The sequence below is a fragment of the Cydia amplana genome, chromosome 15 (assembly GCF_948474715.1).
Source record: "Cydia amplana chromosome 15, ilCydAmpl1.1, whole genome shotgun sequence".
Taxonomy (NCBI): Eukaryota; Metazoa; Arthropoda; class Insecta; order Lepidoptera; family Tortricidae; genus Cydia; species Cydia amplana.
In genome coordinates this window covers 11,279,430-11,298,930 of record NC_086083.1, presented here as the reverse complement: position 1 = coordinate 11,298,930, position 19,501 = coordinate 11,279,430, and the positions used below count along the sequence as shown (strand labels likewise).

Below are 19,501 nucleotides of genomic sequence, written 5' to 3'. Positions count from 1 at the left end.
ACGAACGGCCGCGAGTGCCCTGAATCGCGGATATATAGCTGGTCAACCAAATCTTGTCAGTAAAAAAAGGTGTGAAATTTAAATTTTCTATGGGACGATATCCCTTCGCACCTACATTTTTCAAATTTGCCGCCATTTTCTACTGTCAAGATCTGGTTGACCAAGTATATATAATAATATATCATTATTATTGAATTGTTATTTTGAACAAAAAAAGTAATCCATGAGTTCGATCAATAACATTAGGTACGAATTTAAGAAGCAATTTTCATTTTAATAGGTTTCGTGCAAAAATAGTTACAAAATTTTAATGGTGCGTTTCAGACCTAATAAGTTCGACGTTGTGAAAGTTGTTTTAATAGGTTTCGAATCGATGAAGTTACTAAAGAAAGGCCTCAAGATTGCTATTAATATTTTTTAATAACCGTATTATGATCTAAAAAGGTCTAAAACGGGTTTTCAAATTGTGTAGACCGTTATTTTAACCTTGACGCATGACGATATTACTGATACCCCAATCCAATAGGTATACTTGGTCAACCAGATCTTGACAGTAGAAAAAGGCGGCAAATTTGAAAAATGTAGGCGCGAAGGGATATCTTCCCATAGAAAATTTGAATTTCGCGCCTTTTTTTACTGACAAGATTTGGTTGACCAGCTATAGGTACGTACGTCTAGATAAGAACCCGACCATTACCTGATACAACACCAGTCACCGATTTATTCCTTCGTAATTTCCGTAATTAATTATGATATGATTATGTTGTACTTACATTAATTATTTACTGTGATCGATCAGGGTTGAATATATCATCGACGGTACCTCGTATAAGCCGCCTCGCCTTTATTAAATGTGTACTACCTACCCTACCTCCATTTGGCACGCCATTTTAGGGATTTATTGACATGTGTCATTGGTGAACCTAGGAAAACTTACCGCCACCTTTCATCACTCTCATCACCAGCCCTCTGAAAACTATAGCTGGTCAACCAAATCTTGTCAGTAAAAAAAGGCGCGAAATTCAAATTTTCTATGGGACGATATCCCTTCGCGCCTTCATTTTTCAAATTTGCCGCCTTTTTCTACTGTCAAGATCTGGTTGACCAAGTATATTTTATTTTTATTAAATCGAAGACGAAGCCTTGTAAACGTTTTATCCACAAATACTGACTAAAAGCCTAGCTGTGTAATTTTTATTTTAAGTAAAAAATTAAAAGAATTGCCGCTTCCGGGAAGACAGAGCGATCGAGCTTTTGTTCTAAAAGGTCTCAAGTCTGAGCTTTTTGTCATGTTTCTGCCGGAAGTGGTGATTGATTGATTGATCTAAGTATGAATACTAACAGAATGGAACAGATGCATATTCCATATAATGTACCTAATCGCAATAAAGTTGACTACGGAACCCTAAAAACACGAGGAAACTTAAAGTAATTGGTTCAAGATATTTTCATTAAAATATGCCAATACCAATTGATAAACGATACGCAAACATATTTATTGCTCGATTGGCATATATGATATAATATCATTCATACCAAGGTCGAATTAATAGAAACAAAACACCGCGATGTAGCATGTAGCAATATGACGGGTAGTGTACGAAATGTGACATCAGATTCGCTGTAGCGTTTGTTACACGGCTTGGGAAAAAACTTTTTTTCAACGATTTTAACAAGTCTACAAAAGTTTCGGTTTCGGCCGAAACTAGAGCCAAAGCCGAAAAAAGGTACTAGAAAAAAGGTAAGGCTGAAGCGTTGCGTGCTCAGTAAGCGGTGTGTCAGCTGGCATATGACTCCATACATTACAACTTTCTTCTAGACGAGTGGGTTTTATTATAAAGCCAAGCTGAAATAGACTATCTCTGTCACTTTTGCGACGGCGGCCAGTGGGAATGAGAAGTTTATAGGTACGCCAACGCAATGTGACCGACGCCACTGTGACGCACGCTTAACGCCTACAACCTACAAGGGATCATCCATTAATTACGTCACACGAATTTCTAGGTTTTTTTACCCCTCCCCCCCCTCCTTGTCACACTTGGTCACATTTTGCAAACCCCTCCCCCCCTGGTGTGACGTCACATTTTAGGCAATTTTGTTTTCAACGAAACCGACAATATTAACTCGGCATTATTTATTTTATAAAAAAAATATTTTTGATATATAAATATTAGTAATTTTATAACACAACGAAAGTTACATCCAAAATCTCATTATTTAACTGTACAGCGAATAAAAAAATATAAATTAATTATCGGTTACTGATGAAGTTAAAGTGACATCACAATGTTTGTGACTCCCCCCTCCCCCATGTCACAACATGTCACATTTTCTTGACCCCCTCCCTCCCCCTAAACGTGTGACGTAATTAATGGATGACCCCCAACTAGGATAGCTAGGTGCGTAGCTTGCGTAGCTACGGTGCGTAGCGTATGCGTGCGCCGATGTGCTGAACTCTACCTACGTGTTAATACGAACTTTGCTAAGACTGCTAATATAAGAGTTACTTAGACTTTTTTTAATTTCGATTATTTTTAAAATGAGGATCGATCACAGTCAGGATTGATATTTCCACAGTGAAATAATCATTGGTGGAATTATGTACCGGTTTAACGGTAATGAAATTGCGGTTTGGTGTTACGTTTATTTTAAAATAGAATATATTTACAAAAAACTTTTATCGGATGCGCAACTTTAACCTTTTCCGTCCTGAGAAAGGGGCATTTGTTCTAATGAATAGCCATAGAAGTTTTAAATTACACTGGAAGTTCCGTAACTGATACCGCGGTGTCCATTTATTAAAATCGCTTACCAAGTCTAACGTCCAGACAAACCAGTTTAAATACATTCTCTGAAACATGCATTCTTAGTATAAATCGCGGGGTCATAGTTACATTGGTTTATTTGAGCTTGTTATTCAGCTGAGCAGGAGAATATTACGCCGTCTAGCCATTCAACCATTCATTCAGTATCAAGTAACCGCGCGTCGCGAAAGTACGCGCCCGGACTTACGAAAAAAAAATCTTTCATTTTTTTGTTTTAATTGTCTGTGGTTTGTGTTTGTAAACATGGCGTGCCCTATGAGGTAAATTTATTTGTAATTTGGTCATTTACGTAGTATTCTTTTCTGTGAAAAAACATTCAGTACAATTATCTACTTTAAACAATATATTTTAACTACTGATTGTAAATAATTACCATAATTTTGTGTTGCATTGTAAATCCATATTTTTAAAAGTAAAAAAAGGAAAGTAAAATACCTACCTAGTTTGCAAAGACATAAAAACGTTAAGTGGGTAATTTTCAACGGTTTCAAATAACAGCGTTCCAAGTAAATTATGTGAAACTGTTTTAATTATTCTTACCTAGCCTGTATAGCAGCTTGTTTTGAACTAAATGTGTCTTAATTATGGAATACGTAGTAGTACTTACACAAGTCTACAATTTTGCAAATGCCAGACGCCCCGGGCCACTAAATATCTGTCTACCTATCTATTATTTCTTTCAAATTCTGAGTTTAAAAAATACACTATAAATATTTATTTATTTATAATTATAAGTACCTAGTTTACAATGTTTTAATTGCTTATGTATGCAAATGTTTCCATATACATACATCTATCCATACAATTTGAATAGCGCGAGATGATGTAATATTTGTTTACGGTGACAGAGTTCTAATACTACTACGAAATATCCAATCCGAAGTCAATCATATTTTATTCTAATTACGTGTTTAATACATTGTTTTCTTTTTGGATATATAGCATTTAAAATCACCGACATTCAGTACAAAATACAAATACATTAACTTACCATTGATTTCCTTAGGTGATATGATATATATAAGCGCCCATTCACCTCTCCTAAGCTAATCCTCGTCACCTACTAAAAGTCTTACAAATTACAATAACCTGGTTTCTTAATATTGCCTGCATGGCATTAGCAGAGTACAGAGTGGTCTACCTTTCTTACATCGTGGAATCAGCTACCCCTCGTACAATAGAGTTAAAAAAAAATTAAATTAAACTGATCCATTTCTTTTCGGTGATACTCACCAAGGCTAAAAAAAAGAGTGACTTAAATGCTCTCTTTTTTAATTCCAGACTAGTTACAGTGGTTACTTCAACTGTAATTTGTATAAAATCGGATGCATCTATAATAACCCAGCCCCACGCGCCGATCTAATTACTGTAATTAGTGCCAGCAATCTTTAAAAGCAGACTAAAATACTTTTGGCTCAACCGGCAACCGGCATTTGTTTCACAAGTCGAACCGATCAAGTTCGAATTTTAAATTTAACTGATTCAAAACTAGTGATGTGGGCAAGCTAAAAAAATACAATACTGGGACGATGTACCCAATTTTTATTTCCATAAATAAAATCACGGTAAATATTTTCTTACCTAAATACCTAGAAAGTTTATGTCAAGCATACGCAATTAACTACCGGTGCTAGAATGGTATAATCAATTAGGCATATATTTTCTTGAGACATCCGAATTGCAATTGCATGATGAAATATCAGGCAGTATTTTCAATGGCCGAGCGTATTTTTTGCTGACTGACCGGTTCGGTTCCGTCGTTCTTCAACTTTTTACTCAACCGTTATAAGTGGACTGGGCTATAACCGCGAAAATCGAAGTTCGCAAATTGCGGGCATTTTTCTCTGTCACTCTAATTACGCCCTCATTGGAGTAAAAGAGAAAGATCCCCGCAATTTGCGAAAAACGGTTTTCGCGGTAGCCCCTCTGATATTTCTTAGACGGCTTCCTATTAATTATCACTTTTGCGATGATTGGTTTGTTCCACGACTACTCGCGTGTTAAAAGCATTTTCGTTATCTCGTAAGTATGTTGTATGTGTATATATACTTCACTTTATTACTACAATTTTACAATATTTTTACGAGAATTCTTACACGAAAACACTTTAACCGTGAAATTAAAGCATGAAACAGTAACACTAAAATAATTTATAGGCCTTTTTATATCTAGTACAAGAGTACTAGCAATTAAGCAAGTACAGGATATTATCACCGGGAATCACTACATAGTATAAAACAAAGTCGCATCCCGCCGTTTGTCTGTCCCTATGTACCTATGCGTAGATCTTTAAAACTACGTAACGGATTTTGATGCGGTTTTTTTAATAGATAAGAGTGATTCAGGAGGAAAGGTTTATGTATAATTTATTAACTCGTGCGAAGCCGGGGCGGGTGGTTAATAGTGTAGTAACACTATTACTAACTAACACTAATTATAACTATAACACTAAATAATTATATCTTCCTTAGGTGACTACCGCAAACATCAACATTTGAAAATGGTCCATGCGCCCCTTGTCGCTCGATTAAATCAATTTCAATCGAGGTGAAAGACAGAGTCACTTCTTCATATTTCGTTTCCCGTGGTTTGACGTACTTGGTGATCGAGGTACTTACAAATGTACCTACTCGTAGTACATACCTAATTCAATTCAATTCAAATAATTTATTTCAGAATAAAATTTCATAAAACATACACAACAAAATTAAAATTAACTAAAGTATAATTTAATAAGTTAGTAACATTAAAAATACTTAAAACTATTTTGGTAATACTTAAAAACTATGTTAGTATACAAGAAACAAGCTACTTACACTATTTAAAATTTTATTTCCCCACTGTAACTTAAGTATGGAGTTGAATCCATCGCCGCAGTATCGGGGAGTCCCACCTCTCAGCCAGTGTATGTAGGATGGTGTTCGTGGAGCCGCGCACACGTCTCATCATCGAGGCGGCCCGTTTCCTGATTACGGCGTAAAAGCCATCAATTTCATTAATCCTTTACCATCGTATTTTCACGGAAACGTACGAACGAACGTGTCATGCTATTTCAGTCAGTTCTAGTATAAAAAGTACATTAAATACTGTTGTTTCATAGATCTGTGATCGACGAATCGGCTGGGCAAGATGGCGCGTGCCTCGGCAACGAAGCCGGTATGCTGTACGGCGAATATCTCATGCTGGACCAGCTGCTAACAGCCCAGAGGATGCTCAGCGCTGAGGGCTCGAAGACGGTCCACGATGAGCACTTGTTCATCGTTACCCATCAAGGTAGATCTTCAGATATTTGTGTTTCCTGGATGTCCTGTATGACATCATACTGGATACTTTTAAATTCTGCCATACCTACTGTACGGTGTGGTACTTAAATGTTGCTGAGCAACTTTTACTATGGGACAAACTGCGAAAAGAGGATAAAAATTGACTGTTTTTTGCTGATCGGATGTTGATGTCTTCTATTGGACGAACGAAATTGTTTATGCGATTTCGGGGTTGGTACAGAGTTGTTCAGTGCTACACCTTGTCAAACCTTGTTGAATATGGCGAAGGATAGAAAAACACTCTGTATTAGATTGCTTCAAGAAGTAAGTAATCATGTTTCAAGGGTTTTCGCGAATGATCTGTACAAGAAAATGTTGCTCGCAGTTTGGCACAAAATCTAGCATTGCTGCACCATTCTTGGGTGTTGATTTAACAAACTCTGAGACGGGCGTGTGGAACAAGGGATATTAACCCTCTGACAGCCAAAGACGTCGACTGACGCGGTTTCAGTCCAATATCAACCTTCGTACATCCCGATAAGGTTCATTAATGACGTGCCGGGCACCATAGGCGTGGTATTCTAAGGGTTAAGAACGAGCAGACTGGTTGTTACTTGCTAAGACGTGATAAACATTAGCTTTAGCAACCAATCTTTTCATTCTAGCATACGAGCTCTGGTTCAAGCAGATCATCTTCGAGGTGGACTCGGTGCGAGCACTGCTGGACGTGGAAGGTCTGGATGAGGGGCACACCATGGAGATACTGAAGCGGCTCAACAGAGTCGTTCTCATTCTTAAGGTAACACACTTTACAATGCAATGACAGAGAATAGAGATGAGTTACCAAGATAAGTCTGCAACGACTTTGATAGCACACGCAGTGCAAGTGTTATTTATACGTCATAATTTCATAGAAGTGTGACGTTTAAAATAACACTCGCACTGCGTGGCAGATTTGTCTTGGTGACTCTATTAATTAAATATGTTTAAGAAACCGGCCAAGTGCGAGTCTTTTTTGGAAGTTTATTTTGGAATCTGTTGGATTTTTTTTTGGGTATTTTTGTCTATGAATTTTAGCACGATTATTTGAATAATTGCTAAATTGCCGGCTTAGATTTCATTTGAATTACTATACTTCTTATTGTCCTTCACACTGACTCCAATGCGTTTGTTAATATCAGTAAATTTAAGACGCATTTTTGGTCGTTATCACAATGACTTGCATTTCATAACGCCTCAGATAATAATTTATTCGTTAGATGCGTACCACAATTAAGAGGCATATATTCCTGCCTACTATTTTACGTTTAACCTCTGCGAATCATTAAATAGTTTATCAAATGATGTTGTCATATTAAAGTACCCTTAATAATAAAATTATCCGCCGGAAACCGATCCAATAACCGACCTTGTCCGTTAAATCGTGCCATGTTTATTAATTTATTTGAAACCTCAATATCGGCTTTCAAGATACGGGTTCTGACCCCTCGACACCCGATCCGGTACTACGTCACATCACTATCAACCACCGACACGTTCCATTTTTTTTATCGGTCAGTTTTTTTTAAGGCTGACAAACCAGTAGCAGTAGGATAAAAACTTTGGGGTGATGACGTTACTCTAGCGTAAGAAAAATACAGTATGATTAGGTATCTCTATGGTCCAGTGAAATAAACGACTCTTGCTTCCTTTTCCACGCCGTGTCTTACACAAAAGCTGTCACTCAGACGCCACATCATTGAAGTGTCAAAACTGAAGTTGAACTTTATGTATATGCACGTAGGTCGATATTGCTCTGTGGTCTGTGACCGATTAATCGGTCTTTGGCGTTGAACCTACGGTGCGGATATATCGGTCATTGGCGTCCAAAAGGTTAAAAGGATATAAATTGCATAAAAGAGCAGTTGTTCTATTTTATGATAATGAACTAATATTCCATTCAATAGTACGCTACGTTACACATTATCATAATACGGCGATATACTTTCTAATCAAATACTAACTGATGCATATTTTAACCGGTTAGTACCAGATTGCGATCCAGTTTGTTTTGATTTATGTAATTAGTTATTATCGTAGTACAGTAGCTATAATATATGAACTAATAATTAATTTACTAACTACTAATTTAGAATCTTGAGCTTAGTAAGGGACTCAAAAGCGCACGAGATGTAAATAACTTTGATCTCGTGTAGTTCACAAAACTTTTCACCTCAGCAGTGAGAACATATTAGAGAACCCGAAAAATGTATTCCTTCTTCATCACCTACCTATTCACTCATGTTTTCTTAAGATATACCAACAATTAAGTTTTCACCTCAGCAGCTCGAACAAGGGTACTTTGCTACTTAAAAACAGTGAGCAAAATCGCATTTTGCTCATTTTGTCTCACTTAGTGAGCAAAATGCGATTTTGCACACTGTTATATATAAATATTTTTACACAATTCTGACATTCCGACACTATCCTGAAAATATATCGCCCAGTCGATCCTTAATATCGTTCATCGCCCCCAAAGCTAAGGGTCAGACCTAACGGTTCTCGAGTTATCTACGTAATGTGTTTACAACCCTAAATTCGCAAGCATTAGGACAAAATTTATTATTGGAACTATTAATATTCAATGACCTACTGTCATCAGATATGTAAAGTATATTAGAATATGATTATGTTAGATTTGTAATTTCTCTCCTTGGCAAAAACTTGTACTTCGATTTAATTATCAAAAATAGTTTTCGCAAATTGCCTTGTTGAAAATTTGTTTAGAATAATGAAATATCTTTTTCACCTCAGCAGCTCGAACAAGGGTACTTTGCTACTTAAAAACAGTGAGCAAAATCGATTTTTGCTCACTAAGTGAGACAAAATGAGCAAAATGCGATTTTGCTCACTCAGTGAGCAAAATTTGATTTTGCTCACTGTTTTTAAGTAGCAAAGTACCCTTGTTCGAGCTGCTGAGGTGAAAACTTAATCGTTGATATATCTTAAGAAAACATGAGTGAATAGAGGTAAGTGATGAAGAAGGAATACATTTTTCGGGTTCTCTAATATGTTCTCACTGCTGAGGTGAAAAGTTTTGTGAACTACACGAGATCAAAGTTATTTACATCTCGTGCGCTTTTGAGTCCCTTACTACGCTCAAGATTCTAAATTAGATTCACTCGCTACGCTCGTGAATCTAGTATAGAATCTTTCGCTTGCACGGGACTCAAAATAAGCACTCGAAGAAATATCAAACTTTGATCTCTTGTTGTACAAATAACTATTTTCTGTTTTCCAGCTCCTGGTGGACCAGGTGATGATCCTGGAGACGATGACCCCGCTGGACTTCATGGACTTCAGGCACTATCTGCGGCCAGCTTCAGGCTTCCAGAGTCTGCAGTTCCGTCTACTAGAGAACAAGGTACCTAACTGTCTCGGCCACCATAGGATATTTGACTACTAGTCAAATCAGTTTCTTTTTTCGAACTGTCCAAACAATTTTGCTACTATGGGACATATGTCGCAGTCGGATCGTAAAATCCGCCGTATTACATTACGGCTAGCCGTTTTACAAAACAGGGGCGTTTTGAAATGCGGCGGTTCGACGATTAGCCGGATTGAATGCGACTGAATGAAAATCCGCCGGAATGTATTCGGCGCCATACGTTCTTCAACACGGCTAGCCGTAATGTAATACAGCGAGTCATTAGCCGCCGCTTTGACAGTTTTTAGTTCCCATTTTTAACACTCGTGGCGCTGCCGACATAACAACAACAAACTATGAAAAACGCTGGGGTGTCCATCAAATCTGGAGTTCGTCGGACTGCTTCTTTTCAAAAAACATTTCCTTCGCAACTTAACGAGACGGAGCACCGCTTCGCGGGGCTCCTATTTCTGAGCGATTTGCCCTTCGGGCATCTGAAGCTACCTAACGAACCTAACCTACCTACCTATTGATTTAGTGAGACGTCCGTGAAAACATTACACTTTGGGGAAAAAATCGTAGGTAGGTAAGTAGGTTAGGTTCGTTAGGTAGCTTCAGATGTCCGAAGGGTAAACCGCCCAGAAATAGGAGCCCCGCTTGCGGGGCTCCGTCTATTTAAGTCGTGAAGGAAATGTTTTGGAAAAGAAACGCATGTAGTGCGGTGGGATCGATCGAACTAGACGAACTTTTAAAATCCCATTACTCCGATAGTAGGACTGACAGGATTTGAGAAGTTCTTATAGTCCGATCAATCGAGCCAACAGGAAAAAAAAATATTCGTATTCCGATTGATCGGACTAGTCAATCGGACCATGCGACCTAAGGGATAATTTTCTTCGCGTTGTCTCGGCTTTTTGCTACGCCTCATGGGATTCAGGATTAGGTATAATTAACTGATTTATTGTTAGCAAAAATATCTAAATTATATATGAACTAGCGACCCGCCCCGACTTCGCACATGGGGGTACATACAGACAGACAGACAGCGGGAAGCGACTTTGTTTTATACTATGTAGTGATTAGGACACCCTCAAACTACCCGGCGATCATGGCCAAATCGTGAGTTCATGTGATTGAGATCAGTCACCTAAATACACCAGTATACTTGCATAACATCGCAATTTATCTATAAAAATAAAAGATAATAAAATACGTTTTACTCGTACTGACACATGACGTATGAATTATGATAATGTTGTTATTCATTTACATATATCTGTGGATGAAGATACGAATGTTTATATATGGCTTCAGCAGATATTCCGTTGCAAGTTTACTTGCCAAGATAAGTTATTCTGTTGTTACCAAGGAGTTGGTTGGCCAACGGATATATATTTAGGTATATTTCTTTGATTCCAGCTTGGCCTGAAGCAAGCGCTACGCGTGAAGTACAACCAGAACTATCAGTCTGTCTTCGGAGACAACCCTGAAGCTATGGAACAACTACACAAGTAAACCAATACTATATTATTAAATTTTGACCACTTGTTTCCTTTTGACTGGCTATAATTGTCTTACTATAGCTAATCTGCGATACATTTAATACGCTCAATGTGGCAGCAGGCCTAAAGGTCCGATGCAAAGTATGAGTGCCTGCCTATCCTTAGTTTAGAAAATGTTGAGATATAAGCATACTTACACTATTGCCTAATGTCCGTTTCTGACTTAGCAGTTAGGAGTTAGTGCCAAACACTGACAATCCAACCTCTAGACTGAGCTTAGGCCAATTCTTTCATGAAACCGATGCTGCCAAAAATACGGGGGTGCGGGGGGACGAGGTGAGCGAATCCACCGAATCCGAAAATCCACGAATGACCAATCACGGCACAGGATTGACTCGAAGATGGAGTAACGCTACCGTATGTGTGGCAGAGGGGGTAGCGCGACTATGCTATGTCTAGAGGTTGGATTGTCTGTGGTGCCAAATCAGTATTGCTTCTTAATTGACGCGAATGTGGGAGTGTGCCCTTCTGCCACCCGTTTTCTCAATCAGAAAGTCATATCATGTATAGTATCTCTATTTTTTTTTTACATCCGTTCATGTAAACTGTGTTTTATGTTTCTTTTTTTTTGTCTGTTAACTTCCGTGATTATTTCTCACTTGATGGTCTCATCGGTAGATTAGCGCTGGAAGTCGCCAGCAACATGCTGAGATGCCCATTTCGTGACACTTTATTTTCACTATGTTCTTTTTGTGTATTGTCTGTATGTTTACCTACGAATAAAAAACTATTCTATTCTATTCTATTCTATATATATTCTATATATTTCGTTTAGCCGTTTCGTTTAGTAAAATATTTCCTTGGACATTTCATCAGGTCTGAGGAAGAGCCAGCACTGCTAGCGCTGATCGAGCGCTGGCTGGAGCGCACCCCCGGCCTCGACGCCTACGGGTTCAACTTCTGGGGCAAGTTTCAAGCCACAGTGGACAATATGATTAAGGAGGATATCGCTGCTGCTATGGTGAGTGACTATAGTTTGTCAAAGGACTGTCTCATTTCAAACATAGACAGAGAGAATCATACTATCTAAGACAGCCTGTTGTCTGCCTCTACTTTAATCAATTGTTTTTTTCTTTTGTGTCTTTTTACTGAGGCGTGCCAATAAAGAGTATTCTATGTATCTATATATCTATCTTTGTCTTACATTAGTACAGAGGGCCAAGAAAGTGGTCTACCACCCTACGGTTGAGGTTCGTTTGAACGTCATGAAACAACAAGGTCGACACACGTACGTCAACTGTATGTCATTGTCAACCTTAGCGACCGTTAGATCTCGCAAAAACTTTTGTCAAAACTGGTAGACCACTTTCTTGGCCCACTGTAGAAAAAGAAAAGAAAGAAAAAGAAAAAGATGAGTATAATTTTCCTGGTTGTTCCTGACTGACAAATGACAAATTGGTTTGACCAACTATAACTGTAATATCGTAAGATTCGGGTCGGAGAGGATGAACGTCGAAGAATATGACAAAAATAATTCACTTCTCGTTTTCAAGCCACTGGTGATGTATGAAATCCTAACTTATTTTCAGGAAGAACCTAACGAGGTGATACGTCGTCACCGCTTGCAGGATGCAGAGAACCGTCGCGAGATCTACCGCTCCATCTTCGATCCCTCTGTACACGACGCTCTACGATCTCGGGGGGAGAGACGGTCAGTACAGTCCTTACTTCATCAGCGCCTGTAGGATGCAGAGAACCGTCGCGAGATCTACCGCTCCATCTTCGATCCCTCTGTACACGACGCTCTACGATCTCGGGGCGAGAGACGGTCAGTACAATCCTTACTTCATCAGCGCCTGTAGGATGCAGAGAACCGTCGCGAGATCTACCGCTCCATCTTCGATCCCTCTGTACACGACGCTCTACGATCTCGGGGCGAGAGACGGTCAGTACAATCCTTACTTCATCAGCGCCTGTAGGATGCAGAGAACCGTCGCGAGATCTACCGCTCCATCTTCGATCCCTCTGTACACGACGCTCTACGATCTCGGGGCGAGAGACGGTCAGTACAGTCCTTACTTCATCAGCGCCTGTAGGATGCAGAGAACCGTCGCGAGATCTACCGCTCCATCTTCGATCCCTCTGTACACGACGCTCTACGATCTCGGGGCGAGAGACGGTCAGTACAATCCTTACTTCATCAGCGCCTGTAGGATGCAGAGAACCGTCGCGAGATCTACCGCTCCATCTTCGATCCCTCTGTACACGACGCTCTACGATCTCGGGGCGAGAGACGGTCAGTACAATCCTTACTTCATCAGCGCCTGTAGGATGCAGAGAACCGTCGCGAGATCTACCGCTCCATCTTCGATCCCTCTGTACACGACGCTCTACGATCTCGGGGCGAGAGACGGTCAGTACAATCCTTACTTCATCAGCGCCTGTAGGATGCAGAGAACCGTCGCGAGATCTACCGCTCCATCTTCGATCCCTCTGTACACGACGCTCTACGATCTCGGGGCGAGAGACGGTCAGTACAATCCTTACTTCATCAGCGCCTGTAGGATGCAGAGAACCGTCGCGAGATCTACCGCTCCATCTTCGATCCCTCTGTACACGACGCTCTACGATCTCGGGGCGAGAGACGGTCAGTACAGTCCTTACTTCATCAGCGCCTGTAGGATGCAGAGAACCGTCGCGAGATCTACCGCTCCATCTTCGATCCCTCTGTACACGACGCTCTACGATCTCGGGGCGAGAGACGGTCAGTACAATCCTTACTTCATCAGCGCCTGTAGGATGCAGAGAACCGTCGCGAGATCTACCGCTCCATCTTCGATCCCTCTGTACACGACGCTCTACGATCTCGGGGCGAGAGACGGTCAGTACAATCCTTACTTCATCAGCGCCTGTAGGATGCAGAGAACCGTCGCGAGATCTACCGCTCCATCTTCGATCCCTCTGTACACGGCGCTCTACGATCTCGGGGCGAGAGACGGTCAGTACAATCCTTACTTCATCAGCGCCTGTAGGATGCAGAGAACCGTCGCGAGATCTACCGCTCCATCTTCGATCCCTCTGTACACGACGCTCTACGATCTCGGGGCGAGAGACGGTCAGTACAATCCTTACTTCATCAGCGCCTGTAGGATGCAGAGAACCGTCGCGAGATCTACCGCTCCATCTTCGATCCCTCTGTACACGACGCTCTACGATCTCGGGGCGAGAGACGGTCAGTACAATCCTTACTTCATCAGCGCCTGTAGGATGCAGAGAACCGTCGCGAGATCTACCGCTCCATCTTCGATCCCTCTGTACACGACGCTCTACGATCTCGGGGCGAGAGACGGTCAGTACAATCCTTACTTCATCAGCGCCTGTAGGATGCAGAGAACCGTCGCGAGATCTACCGCTCCATCTTCGATCCCTCTGTACACGACGCTCTACGATCTCGGGGCGAGAGACGGTCAGTACAATCCTTACTTCATCAGCGCCTGTAGGATGCAGAGAACCGTCGCGAGATCTACCGCTCCATCTTCGATCCCTCTGTACACGACGCTCTTCGATCTCGGGGGGAGAGACGGTCAGTAAAATCCTTACTTCATCAGTTAAGGCTTATTCGGGTAATTCCGGAAATCGGGTAATCCCGGAAATCATTATAAAATCACTCATATTCCGTTGTAGTAAGAGTCAGCTTTCGGAATTATCCGCCACTTTCGTTCATTCGGAAATACCCGAATACACTCTCCTGTCCAAGTGGCACAACATTGGATACTGGACATGGACACAAAGCTAGATATAAGAATACTTGCTTGCTTACTTTATAGGGTCCCAATGTGATTCTATGATTTTATTGTAACAACTATGTACCATATAGTTCGCAATAAACGATTACTGCTTACTGATTAGTGATTGCCGTCCTCTTAGGAGCAGTTAGGATCTTCCTCCTACTCCTACCTCGAGTAGTTCCAGCTGAACATAGAACCTCATAAAGGTAGCTGGGATGAATAGGGTCGGCACAGGACCGCAGTTTGTGGCAATCCAGACTAGCGTTGTCTTTAGGACACAAAATTATCTATTAGAATCTTTACGGCGCTATTCATAAACGTCTGCTAAGTTAATCAGCTGATGATCATCGTTTCTCCCTCTATGGCATAACGACAGATAGGGACAAACGACGATCATCAACTGATTAAGTTAGCAGCCGTTTATGAATAACGCCATTAGTCTTTACCTTCAATTAAAGTAAACCTAAAGTCCGTGAGAGCTGTTGCATAAAGCTGGGACTAGGATAGGAAGCTGATGATGACCTAGGTTCACAAGAGACGAATACTTCCTATTTTTAACACTACAATCTTTATTTCAGACTGTCCCACAAAGCGCTACAAGGCGCCATCATGATCACGTTCTACCGCGACGAGCCTCGCTTCTCGCAGCCGCACCAGCTGCTGACACTGCTGATGGACATGGACAGTCTTATCACCAAGTGGCGATGTAAGTGTTCTGAGAACTACCATTTGGTACAGTGGGCCAAGAAAGTGGTCTACCAGTTTTGACAAAAGTTTCTGCGAGATCTAACGATCGCGAAGGTTGACTTTTCTAACGGAGTTTAAAGTAAATCGACCTTGTTGTCTCATGACGTTCAAACGAACCTCAACCGTAGGATGGTAGACCACTTTCTTGGCCCACTGTACATCCGGATTTCCCTCAAGGCAATACGAGCACTACAAGCTAAAAAATTAATTAACTTCCCTTAAAAAAGCTGACCCTGTTTCTCCCCATGAATATAACGGATTTTAGACATAGACATAGATGAAATAAATGACATCACAGACATTGCATTAAAGTCGGATCAATCAAGCTAACTCAGCATGGCATTTGCAATGACAAAGTGTGGTCATGTCATCATGAATGTCAAATTTCTATGATAATGAGACGTTTATTATGAGTATAGGCTACATGACTAATTTTCATTTATGGTATCAATCGATCGGGTTTGTTTTTAGGATCAAATGTCTATATGGGACCCATTGCATTAAAGTAACACAAAAGTCAGAAATTGTAGTCAAAGGCCGACAGTCGCACTTCACTCGCGAAACGCCCTAAACAAAACGGCAAGGGAATGTGACGTCAAGGTCTCTGGGAACCCATCTTGTAGTATGGACAAAACAAGAAAATTGGGTTTTTGTCGGTGAAATATTGCGTTTATGTATATAGTGCTACCTATACAATATTTTTTTGGATGAAATGTAAAAGGAATCGAATGGTACCCTTACTTTTATCGTTTTTGGAAATTAAAAAAAAAACTTAAATTTTGAAACTTTCAGGTCCTGTATTTAAATATTTTATTTTAATATTCACATTATTGTGATAAATTGCTCGTTTGCTAGCTATTTTACTAGATTTTGTTATAAAATTCAACATGTGTCATCATTCCTATTAATGACAACCCCATATTTTTAACCGACTTCCAAATCTAAAAGGAGGAGGTTATCAATTCGGTTGTATGTTTTTTTTTTATTTTTTTTTTTTATTTTTTTTATGTTTGTTACTCCATATCTCCGTCATTACTGGACCGATTTTGAAAATTATTTTTTTGATTGTATGTATATGCATACAGATTGGTCCCGTTTTTGTCAAAACCCAGTTCTGATGATGGGATCCATGAGGAATCGAGGGAACTCCTCAAATCTTAAAGGCACACATATAGTGATTTTTGTATTTTTATCAACAAATCAAGCATATACATTCAAAAAAGTGACATTTGATGAAGTGGAACTGCTGATGATGATCAGAACGGAACTCTTCAACGATGCATAGCACACGTCTGACGATTTGTCCTCTTCGTTATGTTTGTTAAGCAAGTTAAGTTTTTAAGCTACATTTTTGTCAAGCTCGAGTGCTGATGATGGGATCCATGAGGAATCGAGGGAACTCCTCAAATCTTAAAGGCATGCGTATAGAGATTTTTGTATTTTCATCAACAAATCAAGCATATACATAAAAAAAAGTGACATTTGATGAAGTGGAACTGCTGATGATGATCAGAACAGAACTCTTCAACGACGCATAGTTCACGTTTGGCGATTTGTCCTCTTCGTTATGTTTGTTAAGCAAGTTAAGTTTTTAAGCCACAATTTTGTCAAGCTCGAGTTCTGATGATGGGATCCACGAGGAATCGAGGGAACTCCTCCAATCTTAAAGGCATGCGTATAGAGATTTTTGTATTTTCATCAGAAAATCGAGCATTTTCATTAAAAACTGTCGCATTTGATGAAGTGGAACTGCTGATGATGATCATAACGGAACTCTTCAACGACGCATAGCTCGCATTTGGCGATTTGTACTTTTCGTTATGTTTGTTAAGCAAGTTAGGTTTTAGGCACATTTATGTCAATCTCAAGTCCTGAACATGGTATCCATGAGGAATCGAGGGAACTTCTCAAATCTTAAAGGCATCCGTATAGAATTTTATATATTTTCATCAGAAAATCAAGCATTTACATTAAAAACTGTGGCATTTGATGAAGTGGAACTGCTGATGATGATCAAAACAGAACTCCTCAACGACGCATAGTACACGTTTTGTGATTTTCAATTTCGATTTTGACTTGGATTGGGCCCCGGACTCCGGACTCGGGCCCGGACTCGGACCCAGACCCGGACCTTGACCCGGAAAACCACTATGATACCTAAACTAAATCAACCACTATGATTACCATAAAATGTATACATATTACCAAATAAAGTATAAGCACCGTTAAGTGGGTTAGGCTAGTAGTTAGAGAAGTCGGTTTTTTTCTATTAAAGATTATGTTGTGTCCAAGTCGGTGCAAAGTTACCTAGACGGACTTTAATGGTTGTCTTTACCAGTCTTCCTTTGTCTGTGATCTATTATTTACGTTGTTTTCCATAAAAACTGTTTTCTTTTATCACAGACAACCACGTGATAATGGTACAGCGTATGATAGGGTCGCAACAGCTTGGCACGGGCGGTTCTTCAGGCTACCAGTACCTTCGCTCCACGCTTAGGTAAGTTTGCCTAGGTCACCTAGGTACTCTTACGGCCTGTTTTTACATTGGTTGACTTAACACTAATCAATTTGTAAACCGGCCCTTAGATACCTTAATGATTATGGTATTTTGTGTACAACAAACGCTGATCGAAAAGTAAAAATGTATCTGGATCACAAATGCAAGAAAAAGTCACGAGACTATATCAATACATTATTTAAATTTCGGTCGGCGTTTTCTATCAACGATTGTCGTCTTGGCTAGGCCCCCTGGTCAGAAAAGGGCTCAAGTTCTGATTAACTAATTGCTCGAAAATAATATTGATAGGTATTCTTATCATTATTTTCCGACGACATCTTTTTGTATCAGGCATCGTCCAAGCATAGGTCGCTTATAACTCAAAAGTCATATTAACCCCTTAATAACACCCGTTTCTGATGATTGAAGCGGAAGGAAAATTCCATGTTACTTTCTTTGGCAGGATTTGAAACCCAAATGACTTGAGAGATCGTGACGTATGAGGCTTATTTCGTTTGATCCCAGTCATGAGCTCAAATTATTAAATTTTTAGGGTTCCGTACCCAAAGGGTAAAAACGGGACCCTATTACTAAGACTCCGCTGTCTGTCCGTCCGTCCGTCCATCCGTCCGTCTGTCACCAGGCTGTATCTCACGAACCGTGATAGCTAGACAGTTGAAATTTTCACAGATGATGTATTTCTGTTGCCGCTATAACAACAAACACTAAAAACAGAATAAAATAAAGATTTAAGTGGGGCTCCCATACAAACGTGATTTTTGACCGAAGTTAAGCAACGTCGGGCGGGGTCAGTACTTGGATGGGTGACCGTTTTTTTGCTTGTTTTGCTCTATTTTTTGTTGATGGTGCGGAACCCTCCGTGCGCGAGTCCGACTCGCACTTGGCCGGTTTTTAAACCACACCTGTTCATTTTTCAACAGCGACCGCTACAAAGTGTTCCTGGACCTTTTTAACCTGTCCACATTCTTACTGCCTCGCTCTCTCATTCCGCCCCTGGACGACGGTATGAAGCGTAGCCTCAACCTGGCTTGGGGACAGGCTAATGGGAATGGAAACGACGACCAAAACGGGCTCGAGGAATCCTTTAAGTGTTTATAGGGGTAGCCCTAGTTAAGTAGGTTAAGTTTTTAGAGACTTGATAAGGCTACTAGGAACGTAGGAAGCCAGATACATGGCCTGAAGGAACATCTTAGTTCGCCTAATAGGGTTACCTAGTTAGTTGTACTGGGCATTTTCCGCAAATCGACAACCATTGTGCCTATTTTGCGTGAGCCTAAACTCCGAGTCGTAATTAGATTTCAAAAAAAGTAAGACAATGTTGCCACTTTTTACTAGCGCGTCTTGTATTTATGTAAAAATAAGTAAATAAAAGTACTTTTTTAAATCGTAGGAGTAAAATTGCCAATAAATAAATTATCTTAGCGTGTTTATTTATAAAAAGGAATTTACTAT

At 40.2% G+C, this 19,501-nt stretch overlaps 1 protein-coding gene across 1 annotated transcript; it reads left to right on the top strand.

Annotated features, from left to right (window-relative positions):
- Nucleotides 1-2,978: 2,978 nt before the first annotated feature.
- Nucleotides 2,979-19,175, top strand: LOC134654572 (tryptophan 2,3-dioxygenase). Its single transcript, XM_063510037.1, has 10 exons — nucleotides 2,979-3,085; nucleotides 5,926-6,098; nucleotides 6,754-6,887; nucleotides 9,369-9,491; nucleotides 10,914-11,005; nucleotides 11,873-12,017; nucleotides 12,586-12,707; nucleotides 15,363-15,490; nucleotides 17,935-18,028; nucleotides 18,970-19,175. Exons 1-10 carry the CDS (start codon nucleotides 3,069-3,071, stop codon nucleotides 19,145-19,147), a joined length of 1,206 nt encoding a protein of 401 aa, XP_063366107.1. The 5' UTR covers nucleotides 2,979-3,068; the 3' UTR covers nucleotides 19,148-19,175.
- The last annotated feature ends 326 nt before the right edge of the window (nucleotides 19,176-19,501 follow it).

Excerpts from the sequence above, each read along its gene's own strand:
- LOC134654572 (XM_063510037.1), top strand. Across the intron at positions 9,492-10,913 it reads TCCGTCTACTAGAGAACAAG|CTTGGCCTGAAGCAAGCGCT; the intron begins GTACCTAACTGT and ends CTTTGATTCCAG. Across the intron at positions 15,491-17,934 it reads TCTTATCACCAAGTGGCGAT|ACAACCACGTGATAATGGTA; the intron begins GTAAGTGTTCTG and ends CTTTTATCACAG.